An 18560-nucleotide genomic window follows, 5' to 3' on the forward strand; every position below is an offset into this window, starting at 1 on the left:
GCTAATGTTCCTGAGCATCACAGATAGTAAAACTGGCAGTCAGCATGCTGTGACAAACCCCTCAACTGTGAATTTGAACTAGGTGTGGAGGAATTTTAAAGTTAACGGTGTTGTGAATTGTTGTTCACAAAGGAAGTATAAATGGCAGCAGGACTCATTCATCAAATTACACTATATTAATTTTTGCAGTTTATTGTATTCAGTAATAATGGCTGCTGAATAGAACTCTTTAAGCAGGATGAGAACAGGATAAGAACCCATCTGCTTGAGCCCTGCAGGGCAGGAGCTTATATGCAGTGCATTGCCTGACCTGCTGGAAGACCTGCTGCAGGCTTTCCTTGGGGTCACCTCCCCCGTACTGAATTGGTAGCAATCACAGTAGTTCTGACATAAAGTGTACACTGCATGTGGAAGGTATTTCACTCCATGGTAATTAGTAAAATATTAAGAGCTATTTTCTCCGAAAGCTTGATATGGCCGTAAAACTGATGAGTATCTGTGGAGTGCAGAGATATCAATAGTCTCGGCTCCACAGAAGTAAGAAGGAGAGAAACGGGCAAATAGTTGCAGAGCAGCAGGGTGGGAACTGATAGCAATGCCGGCCCGAGGCGAGGACCCAGTTGACAATATGCAGGAAGGAGCATGCTGCCTGGTCTGGAGGAGAATCATGCTGCTATTCAAAAAATGTCTCTTTAAGAAGTGGCTTAGCTCTGCCTCTGGTCACCCGTGCTCCCACTGCAGCTGGAATTTAATCTTGCAGGAGCACATATCTCCCTTGTGGAGTCACCTTGGCTCATTGTAGGACTCAAGTCCCCAGGAGGGAGCTGACTGCATTTTCAAAACACTCCTTCTTTACATATTTACACATCAAACACTGTCCAAAAAGCGGCGGGTTGCTGTGTTTTTGTTTTGTTTGATTAAATTCTTATTGAGAAAAGCTTCAAGAAAATAATGTCCTGAAGAATTTGGAGGGGAGGGAGCAAGGAGAAGGAACAATCCTAGCAAACAGCTGGTGGCTGCACATCTGAGCCAGCCAAGAAGGAGAAATGTGGGAGAAACGAGTTATTCCAGGCTGGAGTACAAAGCAGTTTCAGAACAAAACATAAACAAACCCCCTCAAATCTATTTATGGGCAAGCAGGCTGCATTTCATTCTCACCCTTGTACAAGTCATGTATCAGGGTTCTTGCTGAGCCCTTATGGAGCAGTCAGCACGCTCTGACCACCATGTTGTGAGTGAAGATTGTACTGAAGCATAAGTTAATTCAAAAATGGGCTGAATAATCACCTTCACCACTTTGCTTTTCTTCTTTATCCCAAAGTTTCTCTCCTGTGCTCCCTCAAGGCTCTTCCAACAAATATTGCTTTGGGTTCCAGCTGCTCTAGTCAATTGAAATTACACTCCCTCGTAGAGTCCTTGATCCCCCAAGCTCTTGTGTTGTATCTATAAGAAATGCAGGATTAAGTGCTAGAAATAGCCTGTACCATAAGCAGTAGTAATTCACAGGCTCCTCATGAATTCCCTCTCTCCTGGACAAGGACTGGAATAAAACGGGTGCCCGGAGAACTCACGTGTACATTGCCATGTGCTCCTTGTTATGTCAGCGAGGTGACTGGCTATACCTCGATTTGTTATTAGGGAGAATTAGCTCCAGAGCACTTAACGATGCATATGTTGCCCTACTCTGTAGTCAGGCCAGCTCTTCATATTTGGTTTAAAATCAAAGGCAAAAGGAGTTCTGTGCCTGACCTGCTTTGGCTCGCAGGGGATGAGTTGACATCAAAGGAGTCCCCAGTGATCTCTATAAAAGTTAATAAATACGCGGTGATCCATGTGAACAATACCCCGTCACCTCAACCAGACCCAGAAAGAGTCTGAAGAGGGAAATGAGCCTTTAGGATGAGGTTCATAGATTTGGGCTATGCTAGTTCAGAGAAAAAGAGCTCAATTAAAGCCACCTGAAGACAGAGCGGAGACTCCCACGGTCTGCTGTGCATGGAAGGGCCACTGAAATCTCTAAGTTGGACACCGTTGCACTGTGAGAAACATTGATTTCTTTGGATTATTACTGCAACCTAACTGATGTTTAGGTCAAAGGACTGAGCCAGATGCTAGAAACGAGAAACGGGGCTGCATAAAATGATCTCCCTTCACCCTGCCTGCGTGCTTCGGTATCCTGCCAGGACTGGTTTTCCTTTGTGTATCATCTCCATCTCCCGTGCAGCCCCTTGAAGGATGAGCCATTCAGGAAAAGTCAAAATTGCAAATCTAATTTTCCACCTCCTGGGCCAGCCGAGCAAACTAGAACCCCCCAAATCAAGCACAGCCTGTCTCCATCCAACTGCTGTTCCAAGGTGTTCCTCCCCAAGGCCATCGCTTTGCTTTCCTCCCAGGTACCGGCAGTGATGGCTGGGGCAGTGCTTTGGGTGGGCAGGACGCTCAGCTGAGAAGAGCAAGGGCAAAGAGATACAATGCTCCAGTCTATCTTTCAAGTCTCATTTATCAGACACGGGCAGGAGAGAAACAATGGACTTTTTCTGGGAGATATGTGAAAGAAAAGAAAAAATGTAGTAGCACAAACAGACTGCAGTGGGCCTTCCCGGCACTAATTATTAGCAAATTATGAAGAATTTTCTCACTGACAGCAAACCCTGCACACTTGCAGCTCTGCAGTCCAGCCTCCACTCAGCCTCTGTGTGCTCCCAGGAGAGCCCCTAATGAAAAAGTCAGATGAGCTATTTTCATTTTGTTGGAAGTAGCCAAAGCAATTTTAGGAAGACGAAGGTGGGGGCCCGTTGGAGTTTGCCAGAAAAAATCTGAAGAATTCAACTCACGTCTTTGCAGCAGCAATCTCTCTCTGACAGCCCCTAAAAACCAGCGTGGTGGGGGGAAGTCGAAAAGTGGCAGCATGTGGTTTCCATGCCGTCTTTCAGCCAAGCCTACAGGTATTTTAACGGTTGTTTTTCTCTTTTGAAAAGCAGGCAAAGGGGGCAGAGACAAAGATCCTAGAAAACTGCCTGCTCCGCTAAAAATGAAGCAGTTCATCACCACACATTTGCTTTTGAACTCTGTTTAGCCACAAAAGATAAAATGGGAAGAGACAGACAAGGGGAGACCTTTTTTGTCCCCTCCAAAGCTTGGCTACATTGGGGTTGAATGACAGATCTGGGAAAGGTGGTACAGGACTGGAAAAGACAGCTTTCTTCCCGCTAGAAGAAGATAGATACATTCAAAAGTGACCATGCAAGGTCAGAAAAAAAACAAAACCAAGCTGCACTGTCATTTTAACAACAAAATTCCCTGTAGGGTAGGTCAAGTGCCCTGTCATTTTTCTTAATATCTGTTCATACAGTACCCAACTGCATGGTTTCTCTTCCATTTGCTTCCACCCTGCTGGTATTCCCAGCCCATAACAGTGAGTTACAGTGGAGCAGCAGGGAGTATGTGCTGGAGATTAGGCAGGCGACCGATAATCGGTGACCCTAATTCTATTCCTGGCCGTGGTATTGATTCACAGAGAGATTTTGGCCACTTGTTTCATCTTGGCATCTGCTTCCTCAGAAGTACCGTGGGGACAATGCTGTGCACCCATTTCACTGCAGCCTTGTGTGTAGTGCTGCGGAAAATAAAACAAAAAAGCAAACAGAACGAAACAAAGAAACCCACCCAGACAAAATCAGCTGGGGTCAAACAATGTTCTGTTCAGCCTGAAACAAAAGTTTTGTTTTCAGGTCATTTAGCTCATTTTTTTCTTTCTTTCCTTTTAACAAAAAAAGAAAAGAGAAAAAAAAAAAAAAAAAAACAAAACTAAAACAAACAAACAAAACCAAACCACTGAGATCACTTGTAAGTTGAAAACAAAGTGTTTTTACACTGGGGGAAACTTCATCCTCTTTTCCCCATACTGTCTGACCAGTCCAAACTTGCATTACTGAGTTTTCTACCTACTTTACAGAATATTCACCTAGCTCGACTTGCAGAGCTTATATTTCCACTAAGTACTATACAAACATCAGATGGAAGACTCTAAAGTGCAAATTATTTTTGCATTTGGGAAACAGAAGTGACAAATAGAAAACAAGTTGCCACTCTATCAGTATTTTTAATGAAGCCTCATGTCTGGTAAAGTACATGAGGTTGAGACTAAATGCTTCACTGGACCACTGTATGTTTGATGATGTACTTAATGTGAAAAGATTTTCTGAAACCCAGTTGAAAGGGTAGTGGGGAAGGTACGCAAACAGCAGTTCAGTCAGAGGGCACTGAAAGTAAAGGCAATGATTCTCTAAAAAAGGCAGGGAAACTTTCTATGTGCTGTCCTCTATATTTGGATGCTCCTTTGGGTGACAAGTGCACAACCCTATAATAACATCTGCAATGAATTTAGAGGTAGAAGAGTCCCTTGTAGAAGGGGTAATTCCAGCAGGTTAATGTCCTAATCCTTGTACATATTATTTGCTCCTAATGCCACAAACGAAAGAGAACGCTTGAAAATAAGGTGAGATTTACATAATGCTGATTGCATTTCACAGTGCAGCAGCAGCAAAGTCTTTAGTTATTCAGGTCAGCTCTCACACCAGCAACTGCACCTCTGCAAAGCAAGTTGGGGATACAATCACACTATAAGCCAGAGAGGATGAAAACCCATTTATTTTGATACATTTAAAGCTCTCCCAACATTGTGCATTCCAAATGCAGCCAGAGACGAGAAAGCTTTTAAGGTTTGTTTGGCTTCTGCTTGAGAAAACTCAGCCTGGGGAGGGCAATGACCAAGGGATGGGAGGCAGAGGCTGAAAGTAAGCAGGGAGCAAGTGAAGTAAGTAAAGGGAGTGGGAAGCAAGAAGTGGGATAGCGAGGGATACTTCAGGTCAGGAATGAAGTGTATTGAAAGATCTCCTCTTGCAGTTCAGCACTGCTGTAGCCGGCGGGACTGCTGGCAGGGAGCAAGGCTCTACAGGAAGGTGGTCAGTGAGCCCAAGGTTAGGATAGCAGTGGGTGCTGTGGGTCAGGCGCTCGGCACAGCTGGAGAGCTTCGGGGAGAAAGGAGTACTCTGCTCTGCACTTGCTGGAGGAGGCAGGGTGCACTGCAGGGTCTGTGCAGAGGCAGCTTGCTCGTTTACTCAACTTTTGTGCTGCCATTGGTCCAATGCCTGCTTAAGCTCTCCATTCCTAACAGCTTTTTTTTTTTTTTTTTTGCATACTTAAAAACCAGAAATACTCATGCAAATGTACGTGTGTTGATGAAAGCCACACTTTAGATGCATAATTTAAGGTGCAATCAGAAATATACTTCGATTTTGGCAGTGCTTACAAATGGATTCGTACCCTAAGCTTTACCTCACACTGAAAATGGGCGAAGAGAAATAAGAGTTTGTGCATAATCCACCATGCTGCTTAGTAAGCAAACAGGAAAGACAACGCAAAACACTGTTTGGGGAAAGGAGAGAGTTATCTGAGAAATACACTATTAGGTGTACCTTAGATAATTACTGGTGTTAGACTAAAAACTCCTCTTCACACTGATGCAGAGAGCCTTTTCACAGGTGAGACTGCCAGCCCACCGAGCCAACTATCTAGATAGAGTCAGAGCAAATCTGAAAAGCCAGTACCCACCACAGAAGCCAGTTGTTTCCATCCCTGATGATGAGGGAGCAACTTCTGTAAATAGTATTTGACCCAGTAGCCAGTGAAGTGAATGGAGAAGCTTCAGTTGCCTTCAGAGGACACAGTAAGGGGTAAAACAGCCATGACGGCGTGCAGACGTTCAGAAAGTTTTTGGCCCAAGAAATATCCCCCATATGAGTACCTCAAATTCCACACCACAAGCTGCAGTGTGCTGGGCCACCCTCACAAGCACAACGGCAGAGTGTTCGAAATGGTGGAAGGGCCTTGCCCGCACTGCGGGAGTGCTGCAGTTCAGAGTCATGTGCAGAATGACACCTACCATCATTACAACCTTTGCAGGGGAAAAAAAAGAGAGACACTTATTAAAATTGCTTCCATTTCTGAGTGTCGTGCCCATAATTAGCTACAACTCCACACTGACTATGCTATAAGGCACTGTGAAAGAAATTATGGGAAGGCAGTTTTTAGTCAGCCCCTCGAGTTTTAAGAAAATAATTGCTTAAGGTTCATAAATAATAATTATTTCAATTGATGAATCATTTTGACTCATTTTAGGTTTCAAGTAATATTTAATAATGCCATGCAGTAAAGTAATTGTGGAATTAAGAATCCATTCATCAGTCATGTATGTTCTTATTTGAATTAGATCAAGTTAAAATTACCATTTCTTTTTTAGAAGGAGAATTTAAATGACAGTCGATGTGTTCATTTCACCAAGAGTATAGAAAAATCTAATGTTAAAAGACTGTAATCAAACCTTGTCCCCCTATATTCTTTCACACACACAAACCCACACAAACATACTGTCTCCCTCTCCAAGTGTGTAAAACTTTGTTCTTACAGCCCAGAAAACATTACACTTGAGTAACCTTTCACATAACATTTGAGTAACCTTTCACACTGAACTGAGAGTCTCTTTCTCCAAGTGAAAATCATGCTTTTGAGGTCAGTCCAGGCATGTCAAACACAGGATTTGAGACTGAAAAGAAAAATGTCCAAGATAATGAAAAATGTGCTTCTCTCTCCCGGGAGTTTTACAAAATTATTTTTATGATCAGAAATAATTTACTGATGGGAAATGAGATGCCAGTTACAAGGAAATTCAACATTAGTCCCAACAGTTTGTCCTGTGAATTGCTCACAAATCTCAAAGCACTTGATCAGTGATACATTCCATAACCCAGGGTGATGTGGTGCAGGAAACCCTGCGTCCACGTTACAGATGAGGATGTGAGTTTGAGAGACCCTAACCACAGTCTGAAGTGCTCTCTCATCTGTTCCTTTCTTCATCTTCTTCGCGAGAAGACAATCCCTCTCCCTGTCAGAAGGGACAAAGGAGTGTGGAGTGGATTTTTGGAGCCTGATAGAACATCATCTGCAGGCAGATGGGGAAACAAGACTCAACCAAGGGGGGATCAGAAAAGCAAAAGGGAATACTAGAGCAAAAGCTGTCATTTGGGTTTTTCAAGTGAAATGTTAATCAGGACCTAGTGAAGGTTCTTTAAAGCAGCTAATGTCTCACCATGGCATGGGAGCCAGGATAGGGCTGAACCAACCACAGTCAATACTCCTTTCATGGGGTGGAGAAGGAAGTGCTGATGTATTTTCAGGCAGTGATGAGGTCAGAAGATCTTTCAGAGTCTGACCTGGCAGCCATGAGAAATGGAAAGTGAGGATCCCACCAAGGCACGGGATCAGCCTGGTCAGTCCTCTTGTAAGAGTAGAGGGCTAGAAGAGAAAAAAAGCTACTTAAAAAAAAAGAAGGAAAGGGCTCAAGATTGATGAGGTGGGCAGTAGCTCATATTTACATATCTGGGGCCTCCTTGACAGCAGAAAAAATAAGTTAACCCAAAAAATAGAAATCTAATCTACATTCACTTCCCAACTTGTCAAAAGCCCTCAGTGTAAAGCAGCCACACTTGGCTGCACAGAGGTGTTCCACAGAGGGACCCCGACCAATAAATCTGTTTGATTTCCTGTTATGAGAAGCAGACAAAGAGATATGGCTAGGGATGGGCAGAGCTGTCTGCATAAGGGAAGAGCCTGTGCTTTCACCCCAAACTCAAACCTACTCTCTCCGAGGTTAGGAAAAGTTCAGTTCACTTTGGGGATTTTTTAGCATTATTTCTCATTTTCACATCTTCCCGTGGGAGCTGGAAGTAGATGGGACAAAGCATTTCTTTCCTGCTGGCAACAAGCAGCCCTGAAAGTGTCACACAGAAGTTTGTTCTTGAGATTTCCAGTCCAAGGGTGTGATCTTGCAACCCCTCCAGATGTGAATAACGCAGCGGCATTTTTAATGGTTTTGCTGTTGGTGAGAATTTCTTGGCATTACTCTGCAAGTGTTTTCTCCCCACCACTTCTTCCTTGCTTTCTTCGCCCCTTCATCCAGTGCATGTTACACATAAACAGAAAAGGAAAACAAAGTTTTCAGATCGAAAAGACTTTTTTTTTTTTTTCCCAAAACCCTGGGGAGAACCTGCACAATGGTAACAATATTGCAGAGCAGCAGCTGTTTGATAAGGTTCCTCTCAGGAGGTGACATCAGACGTCAAATGCTATTTTGCCCACAGTACATAGACTAACAGCCCGATCCTGCAGTCCCTGACCAATAGACGTTTCATGGCATAAAGTTCCCAGAAAGTATAGCAGGCCCACGACAACATTTGAAAGCAATTAGGATGAACATGGTAGCAGTTCAATGTATTTTCTGAAACACCATAACTAATACCCAGTGTTTCTGCAAATGTATGCTTTCAGTGCTGCTGGTAATTTCCTTACCACTTCAGTAGCCTCACTAAATCATCACTTAGCGATCACAGCGAAAAGTTTCAAAACCTTTGGCAGAAACAGCACCATGACCATTTGCTCATTTGCATTTATTTTGTTGTTTTTCTTTCTTCAGAGAGACCCAAAATCTATGAAAAGGAAACTGATTTTGATAAGATCGTGCGGGTGGAATTAAGAAGCAAACACAAAATTCAGTGCACTGCAAGCGGGAATCCTGACCCGAAGATTGAGTGGAAGTGGCAGCCCTGCAGCCCCACAGGCACACTGTAAGTGGACATTCCTACAGATGAATATGCTGTTAAATAGTTTGGTAGTTTCAAGTCAGTTTTTCTTTCCAGTACATCTTATTTATCCTGGTTAAGAATCACAAGCAGTGATTCCCCACCTAAAGATCTCAAGGGTTATGAACCCAGAAGACATCTAGTTGTGTATGATCTTTTTGGAGTTACAAGCAAAATTGTGTCAAGTAAGTTTAAAGCGACTAAACATCAGGCTTGAATTTTCTTTAACTTGACCAGCAATGTCCCTCTGACTTACCAAGGTCTTTTCTTACACCTCTTGGGTGCAGCCTACATAGTTGACAAAGAAAAAACAGGTAGTTGCTTTCTGTGTAGAGGTAACACACTTTTTTTTTCCCTGTAAGAGCTATTGTCAGGGAAACCTGCTAAAGGCTTGGCTTCATTTAGTTGCCATATGGAATTTATGCCACTTCCTAAGGGCTGTCTTCTCTAGTGCACACTGAGCCTGGGCTCCTGTGGCAGCATCTGTGTTCCAGAAGCTGGAAAAGGTAGCCAAGCCTCCATGCCTTACTGAGGGCCCTTCTTTGCTAAAGTCTGGAGGCAGCCTCAGGTGTGAAGACACAGAAGCAAGTCACTGGGTCAGAACTGTCAGGAAGGAACGAAGCAACTTAAAACATAAGATGCCTTTTGAGATTCACCTTATACAAGTAGACAATTTCTTTGCTCCTGCCATTATATGAGCACAGTGATCTAGAGAAAGAGGTCTTGGCTGAGGTCTGAATACTTCCCCTGGTAGCCCCAGGGGAGATACGGGAGCCATGTATAACATTTCTGACTGCTGAAGGCAGGTTTTCCATCCATAGAAAAATTAAGGCATGCCTAGGAAGCAAGAGAGAAAATTACTGGACAGTTCATTATTTCCTCACCATTCCAATGTTTTTCCAAATATGCATGGCAAGCCATGAAACAGGGAAAAATCACAGAGAGAAGCTCCTTTCCCAGGTTCTCCGATGCAGCAGTTGCAGTGCTGTTGGATAATCTAGTCTCAGGATGGGTCTAAAAAGTGACCTTGTGTCCCTCCACAAGGGAAGTAGCCCATTGCCTCATTTAGGTAGTTACACTGCTCCTGCAGGAATAAAACGGCTGAGATTTGTAGGCTTAGGTAGGGCTGTTGGCATAGCGGGTCAGCAGAAGGCACCTAAGACGCTGTTCAACAAGAGCAGAATGGAAACTCCATAAGGAAACAGGTTATGCATTCTGTAGGAAAGCCACAGAGATGACCTGAAATCTTTTCCAGACCTTTCTGTCTAGGGAGAGAGACTGGGTCATGAACGCCGAATTAAGCCAGATTCGAACCAGTGACCTGGTGGCAAAAGACCTCGTATAACCCTTGTTCCAGCTCTCTGACTCTCTGATCTTATCAAATTAAATACAATTGCAGAGTGGCGTCTACCTCTTCTGGCCTCCGGGGCAGCCTTATCTTTTTCCAGCAGAAGCTGTAGGAGGATTCCTGTGGGAAATGACACAGACCCCATTTCCTTCTGTTGTCTCACTTCCTCTCTCTCTCTCTTTCTCTCCCCCCTCCTCACTAGTGCACTTTGAATCCCAAAACACTATCATTGTTCCTTATAGCTGTGATGTGATTTGCTTCCTTTGATTTTTTTCCCTTCATCCTCAAGACAGAATTGTGCCTTGCAGGAAGACACTCAAGACATCTTCTAATTAGGCTCTTTTGAGAGCTATAAACCCTCCCTTGACCCAGGGTGTTACCTATGCATCTTGTGAGGGTTTGGCAAGGGCACGGCTGGTTTATGGATTAGTTTTCTGCAGCATTGACACTTAGTCACCACCTATAGAAGTCCGTATTCATTTTACCTCCTATAATCCTAATCTGCTACGGTGGGCTCAGGGGCTGCTGGGATGGGCCATGGGAAGCACGGTGCTGAGGCAGAGGAGGCAACACGGACGCTTTCCTGTGCCCTCAGCCAGGATGCCTGGAGCTCCAGTCTTGCTAAAGCCTTTGCATTCCTAAGCATGAGACAGCCCGGGTCTCCGCTCATTTATTCCAAGGACTGTAGTTAAAGAAGATAAAAAAGCCTTTTGCCTTGGATGGTGCAGATACAACTTTCTGCGTTATGTGCTACACACGCTGCTCTTTGCCCGTAATTCAAAAATGAAGATCGATAACCAACAGATATGGTTATCTTCTGGGGAATATGCCATATTAAAGGAGCCTTCTGCTACTGTTATCCCAGTATTTATCCATTCTACTCCCTCAGCCCACACTTCATGTTGGAAAGCTGAGCGGACAGACAGACACATGCACCTCCCCACAGTTTTGAACGACTAACATTTTGAATTTTGAAATCCACTGCAAGTGCTAAAGGAGCACTTACAAAGCCACAACTGCATTGAGTTGGAGTATAACTCATATTAGTCAGATTAAACTCACATGATTTAATTAGTTGTCCGGTATTTTATGTTTTCAATCTTCAGAAAGTTTGGGGGGTTTCCTTGCCAGTCATACACTGATCTTTGTCTACCTCTGTCAAGGTGCTTCCTAAATAATTTTGAAACATTGTGGTGAAGAAATACCATAGTTTCAGAAAAAGGTAACAATGTCCAGCAGCAATAGTTTTTAGGAGCTTTTAAGACCTAAGACTATTGTCTAAGAATGACATTCTCTCTCTTTAATAATGCCTCCCTGGGTTATCTGCAGAGTCAGGTTCTTGAACACCACCTTTGCTTTTCTACCTCCAGATGCAACCCTGATGGGGAAAAAATCGTGGTTCAGGAGAACACGTTCATAGGCAACAAGATCCGAAGCATTGAAAACATAACCATGAAGCATGGGGATAAAAAAAAGGTATGTGTCCGACGAAAATCTGAGCAATGATGTCATGGAATAGCAGTGGGTTTTACGGAGGGGACGCTGCGCTCACACGGAGCTCTCTCCTCGCGGTTCCCAAGCTGCCGCGGGTTGTTAGCATGCTTTAAATTCCACAGCTCTGGGATCATTTTCAGATCTCTGCTGTTTATAAATGCTGGGATTCTGGCAATGATGTCACATACCCTGTTTAAAACTCTCCAAAGACTTTTGGGTCAAAAACCTGTCTGTCTCCCTCAGTCTTGAGAAAATGTAAGACTGGTTCAGTGCGAGAGGGGTCCTGTGAAGCGCACACAACTGATAAGGACTCTAAGTTCATTAAAGTGCTTAGCACTTAGAGAGCACTTTGTACTGCCCAACCCTGCCTACTCTCCCAGTAGCAGGAGTTAAACAGCTGTGTCATTTAAAAGGCCTACGGTGGCCAGAGATAGCTGGCCTGATTTTCAGTGTGTAAGTGCCTGCAGTCCCTGCCTGTTTTGGCTGGAGTTTTCAACATCTCTTTACCCATTTGGGCTGCCAATCGTGTTACTGAGCCAATGAAGGTGGGAAGACCTCCTTCCTTCTACACTTCCCTGCTTGCTTCCCCTTCCAAGCAGCACCGGGAGCACACTTCCTGCGTGAACTGCAAAGGTCCCAGCCGTGAATTATCTGTTTGATGCCTCCCGGGTACCTGTGATGATACTGAGCGATGCTGTTTACACACATCCGTGCTAATCCTTGGGAAATTGCTGCAGCTGCTCTGCTGTAGATTCACAGACTTCTGGCAATGCCTTGCAGAAGATGCTGTGCTTTGGCTCAGACAGTTGTTTTACCCCTATTGGACTCATAAAGGTTTGGGGCTTTAGGAGTGGTTTTGCAGCTACAGGTTTTGAGGTGGATGGTCCAGATAGTTTAGTGCCTAATCCTGCAAGGTGCTGAATGCTGCAGTTCGTATCCTGGTACACCTTTAAGCATATGATAATTCTTGGGCTACTCCCATGCTTAAAGTTAAGCACAGAGCTAAAGTGCTCTTCTGGATTGGGTCCAGACTAAATCAGCATCTGGCAGGATCAGTGCCGTCGCCATCTGCTCTTTCTCATGGAGACTTTCCAGCTCTAAACATAATCTAAAACAGAGCTCTGAAAACATGGAGGTTGGTCTGGAAAGGAGAAAATCAGTGTTCACATTTCATTCCTGAGTTTTCCCCTTGCTGGAAGATATTTATAAATTGGATTTATTTAGGTGACCCTTTAAGCTCTTTTAATGTATTCTCTAAGAATTTTAGATCTTAGGTAAAAGCAACTTCCTACAAAGTGCTAACTACTTGTAAAAAATGGAGGTTGGTGACATGTACCTACAAAGTTTCTTCCTTTTCTCAGACTTTCTAGTTGCTGCATGGTCTGACGAGAGTTTTGCAGCTCTCTTGGCTACTGGTTCTCTCCATATATACAGTCTGTCTAAATATATGATCTGGTGTCCAAGAGCCTAGTTTACATCTGACGATCGGTCTTAAAGTTATGTTAGTCCCCATATTAAAGTGAAGGGTTTCACAACTGCTGTAACTCAAAAAATATCTGTTGGTTGCTGAATTGTCCCTCGTGCTGGGATAGTGAGACACCTCAGCAACACAAAATTAGAAATTTTTTTTGTTTGTTTTATGTATATGTACACCACTCCCATTTCTTCTTTTACTAACTTTGCTGAGGCAAATATGCAGCTGGGTGAAATTTTAGTCTGCTAGTGCACTTAAGATGGGATTTAGCTGCAGCCTCTGAGTGAGGTGGTTTAGGAGTGCCACAGAGCTCCTGGATCCAGCGGGGCACTGCAAACACATCCTCAGTCTATGTTGGTGCATGATGAGGGACCTCTCAGCTTTCCCCTATCCCCTAGTTTCCCCAGAAAGAAAAGGTGCAGTGATTTCCAGGTACAGCAATCAGAGGAGAAACAGTGCTCCGTGCCCACAGAGGACATCAGAACACCCACCCACAGTCAGTCTTGAAAGCACCATGTGCCTGAGTTTCCTGCCTGTAGAACATGGTGGACACCGTTGTGCTAGAAGGGAGGCACACCTGGGGAGATGCTTTGTGGAAATGAGGACCCTAAGGGAACCTCAGTCCAAGGACCCCACCCAGTCCTCAGGACTCCTCTTGTTCCCGAAGAGCTTTGCTGCTGCTCACACCTTGAGTACCACAAAGAGCCCCAAGGCTGCTCCTCGCTCTGCCCTGCGCAGCCGCCTCTGCTCTCTCTATAGACTCCAGGCATCCTGAAGCATTTGTTGTTTACACATGTTCAAAAGCTCAGCCCACAACCCTCTGACTTAAGATTTTACATATTTCATTATTGAAGTTTCATAAAGATACTTCTTTACAAGTTACATAATTTTACAATTTATAGTATATTCATTATTTTCATCTCCTGCTGATACACTGGTTGAAAACACATTCTGAGGTGTTTGCTAGTAATTTTTATGTCCTGATTAAGATTTATTCAAATTAATGAAACTAGTTTTTATGAATCTCAGGTTTCAGCACTTTGTCTCCCTTCTTACATTAGCAGACAATTCCTCTCCCTCCCCCTTTCTGAAGTCCAAGGCTATCTGTGTTAAGTGGAGTCTTTAGATAATAGAATATAATTCAAAAAAAGACACTGATGAAAACTCATAGCCTTCAGAATTTTCATTGGTTTTTATCAGTCATTATTCCCACCAGAAATGGAATAGACAGGAAACAGCCCAATCCATTCCCACCATGTCCTAGCAAGTAATTCATCTGCATTGACTAGCCAGATGAAATAATAAAGATGTTGGAGTCTGACTGAGCGTGGCTTTTATTACCTGTGTTATGAAGCTGGGATTAGCTGAGATTGGTTATTTTTCCTGTGTGATTTGAGCCTGTCCAATGATAGCTGGAGTCTCAGAGCAGAAGGTGGAATTTACCTAGTCTCTAAGATTTCTCAACATCCCTAGAGTTTACCCTGGAAGAACCATAGCAATACATGCTGGTTCCACGACACATGAAAAACTGCATTAACTTTTAAAAGCTGCTAAGAATGTGAGAACAAAACCCTAGAAATTACCAGATCCAGAATCTTGCTCAAAAGCTAGCTAGCTTGCAGGGCAGCAAGCAAGGGTTTTGCAGCAGACCTCTGATGCTTGATGTGATCTTTGATTACATTAAGATCTTTAGACATCTATTTGACAAAAGTGGCGTGTAAAACTGAGGTCTCTTGTCATCTTTGTCGTAATGATTAGTCCATTATTTTTCCACAGATAGAAGAGTGAATTTCACCCCCTCCTGTATTCTAAAGGTTGAGTCTCATTCCTAAAAAAAACACGTGGTTATCGTTAACATGATGTACTTCAGTGAAGTTTTGGTCAAATAGTGGTTGCGGCAATTGCATCATGCTAGTTTAATTTTCCCAGTGGTTTTGAATCTGTATTGAACTTTTCACTTTGTGATTTAAACTACTTTGTAGCTGCCTCTGAAGACTGCTTTTTAACACGAGGTGAAACACCCATGATTGCATGAATTGCCTGAATTTCCTCTCGAAGTTGCAAGGAGCTAGGTTGCTATTTTATTTTCTTTCCTGTTAGCAAACTGAACATACTGGTATGAGCTTGGGACAACAGGACATAGCAGAAAAGAATAGCAAGTTCCATACATAATTCAGTCCTCATTGGGGGTTTATTTTCACCTCTTTTCTCCCTTTCATGTGTATGTAAGAGAGTGGCCTGGCCACATGGATGTTTCTGCAATGAAACTTGTACATCCCTTTTGCTGGTGAAATTCATAACCACTCAAGAAAACTGACCCCCAAATGCCAGGTTTAAACCTCTTGCAAGAACAAAAAGACTACATTAGTAGGAGGATGCGTTTGGACAAAAGCATGTGAGCAACTCAGTAGAGCTGTTTAAATCTGTCACCCTGTGTGGGTGCCCGTTTCAGTGGGCTCCCACAAGCCTCGTCACCTTAGCCTCTGGCAGGAGAAGGTGAACAGCCAAGCGGCTGGGTTTTTGAACAAAGCATCCACTCTCTGGGAGACAAGCCCCGATGTTTCAGGCACTACCCAAGCACAGGAGCTCGTGGAACACTACACTGTCCTTGGCAGGTCTTCTTGAGAGAGCCTGGCTAGCAGCAGGGACATAAGAAATCACTCTCTGTCTTCCCTGCCCTTTTAATTTCATTAGCTGAAATCACTGGGTGCGAGGAAGAAGCATGAGGGTGGTAATTGCTCGTGACTAGCCAGCACCTGCCCTAGGGCCAGCGAGTGATCGGTCCATACATACTAGAAATGTATACTAGTTCCTCCAGAGGTGCCTCAAACCTCTGGCTTTCCCCAGTTTCCTGCCCTGTCCAGCACCTTTGCTGATCCCAGGGTGCTACCATCAGCTCTGCCACACTCTGTGAGGAAGGAATGATTGTTCTCATTTCACAGGGAGAGGAACGCCCACTGCCAGAGATGAGAGCAAACCCTAGAAGTTCTCAGTTAACTCAGAGACTTTTATCACTTGTCCTCAGTCCATCCTTTAACATGTTTTGAATGAATGAACGAAAATCATGGATTAGAATGGTTAGGCTATAAAAATAAGTGTGATTCTGTGCCATTCAGGTAGATGGATTGGGAGCTAGCTGAATATTTTCTTGCGGGGTCTCTGGTGAAGTTCCTATAATTTCATCTCCCTCTAGCCACCTCCACCCCAGCTCTGCCAGATTTAGACAGCTGAGAAGTTTTCCACCCACTTTTTCTACTCCTCATCCTCGCCCACATAGAGCTAACGAAGTGAAAGAGAGAAGAATTGTTAACTAAAGCTGTTGGAGGGAAGGATTAGACAAAGGAAAGAGAAAGCAAGGAATAACAAGATATATTAATTCATGCTGGCTCCAGCTTAAAAAAAGGTCTTGCTGCTCTGTCCTTACTACAAGATGTCTCAAAACACTCATAGTATATGGCTATGGAATGTTATTTGGCTGCTTCTAAAATAGCTTGGTTTTATCAGTTCAGGAACATTACAGTGCAAGACATACGGACTTGATTGAACTATTCCATTATGAGTTTTCCCAGCAGTAATGTCTATTTACTTGTCATAGCTGTTCTTCAGAGATCAGTCATCTCATTTCTTTTCTTATTGAGTTTTAAACTTAGTTTATTCTTTTATAGTAATTATTTATTAGCTAATAATCCCTTCTTTGGGCTCGCAGTAGTGGGTGGCCTTTAGGTTAAGCAATAGGAAATGGAGCCCCTTACTTCCAAATTCAACACAGGCAATCAAAGCTGGTCCAAAGGATGTTTGGTGTTTGGTATGCAGTGAACTCACAGGATCTCAGTCCAGCTCCCACTAGGAAGATGTCTAGACATTAAATGCCAATAATTTGTTATTAATTACCATTGGTTCCAGAAGAGTCTGCACAGAAGCTAAGGACTGAACAGCCACATAGCTTGTGCTCCCACTTGTAGCTGGAGTACATTGTCAAGGGTTAACGTGTCATTTAGTCTGAACTGCTCTTGATTAGGACATCCAGTGGAAGGCAAACTAAAAAGTGCAAACTTCCAGGCTGTAAAGAGTTCATGAATAGTAATTTTGTTGAAGAGAGACAATGTTTCGAGGCAACTGCAGATTTCACATCAGCATCACTATTTAGGCTTCACAGAAAGTGCTGTGCTCTGTCCGGGAGCAGAGTTTTCTGAGCAAAAGGCATGAGAAACAGCTTTGATGTGAGCCCTGCTTTGAGTAAGAGGTTGCATAGGAGATCACCAGTGGTCCCACACAGCTACAGTCATGAGTCTAGATGCAGCAAATGCCAACATGTCTCAGACTTTTCTACCCTGGCTCTGATTCCAGGAATGGAAAATACTTTGCCAGGTGCACGAACGAAGCACACAAAGTAGATTATCCCCTCAGAATTTTTTCCACTCTATACTAAAGGTCCCCAAATGTTGGGAGTGTGCCACTCCACTGACAGAGAGAGAAGTCTGCTAACAGCTTTCACTGTTAATGGTGGGTAAAGATTCCTATGTTTGGTTGATCAAGTTCAAACCACTTTCCATTCAACGATTTTTTTTTTGCAGACTTTCATTGAAATAGTTGCATTGAAAAGTATAGGGCTGGCATTCAGAAGAACAAAATCCTTATCCCTACCTGCCACTATGACCAAGTACAGACAAATTTCAAATTTTCAAGTTTGTTCAACTTGGGTTGCCTACAGTAACAGGTGATAAACAACTGCCAACACATGAACGCTATGGGGCTTCACATCTGGGTTGATAGGAATTACTTTTCAATGGAAGCTCCTTGATTGATTTCAAGGAAACATCCTTGATCTACAGATACTTCAAAAAGCAGATACCACTGCTGACTTCCTAAATGTTTCTTTCAGGTTTCTTTTGGTAAAAGACAAACCTATGTGGTCATATAAAGGGAAGGAGGATTTGGATGCTTGGATGCCCTTTGGTATAGCATGTTGGTGTTCCAAAGCATCATTCTGTTGAGGACTAAACCAATATTAGGTTGCTTTGGCAACTGAGATCTTTATTTAAGATGCTGGACAGATAATTGGACTCCCAATCTCAGGGATTTACCTGGGAGCATACACCTAGACTGAAAAGCTGGTGCATAATGATTTCAAGGGATTCATCTTATGACAAGAAAATTACTCAAAATCCTTCATTTCCAGCTCTGAAATCACATATATTTCTCTGCTGGATGCTGCTGCTTTAAAAGTCACATGTTGGAGGACTTTGGAGGTGCTAGTTCTAAGATAAGACAGTAAAGTGCGCTCTCTCTTGTGCTCAGGTGTGTAGCAAACTGGTTTCCAAGTTCATAACAGTGATTTTGAGCATTCAAACAAAAAAATTACTTTCTCTCTTTTCCTCAGTAAATTTTTCCCAAGAATTTGTCCCCAGATTGTTTCCCACCACCATTTTAACACCTTTTTCACCTTCACATCTAGACACAATTGAGATTAGCTAAAATGAGGTCGCGATATAGGTACTTGCTCCTTTTTTTTTTTCCCCACTACCATGTCAGATTTTTCTTGAGTTAT

At 43.3% G+C, this 18560-nt stretch overlaps 1 protein-coding gene across 1 annotated transcript in view; it reads left to right on the forward strand.

The window, feature by feature from the left end:
* The window catches only part of LOC104367161 (vascular endothelial growth factor receptor kdr-like), a 141907-nt gene that overhangs the window by 71447 nt on the left and 51900 nt on the right, over positions 1-18560 (forward strand). Inside the window, exons 10-11 of the mRNA XM_032983403.2 lie at positions 8531-8681; positions 11415-11520. Coding sequence (XP_032839294.1) covers positions 8531-8681; positions 11415-11520 — 257 coding nt within the window. The remainder of the gene's footprint in view (positions 1-8530; positions 8682-11414; positions 11521-18560) is intronic.

Source organism: Tyto alba, unplaced genomic scaffold (genome assembly GCF_018691265.1).
Source record: "Tyto alba isolate M040663 unplaced genomic scaffold, T.alba_DEE_v4.0 Super-Scaffold_5, whole genome shotgun sequence".
In the NCBI taxonomy this organism is placed as follows: domain Eukaryota; kingdom Metazoa; phylum Chordata; class Aves; order Strigiformes; family Tytonidae; genus Tyto; species Tyto alba.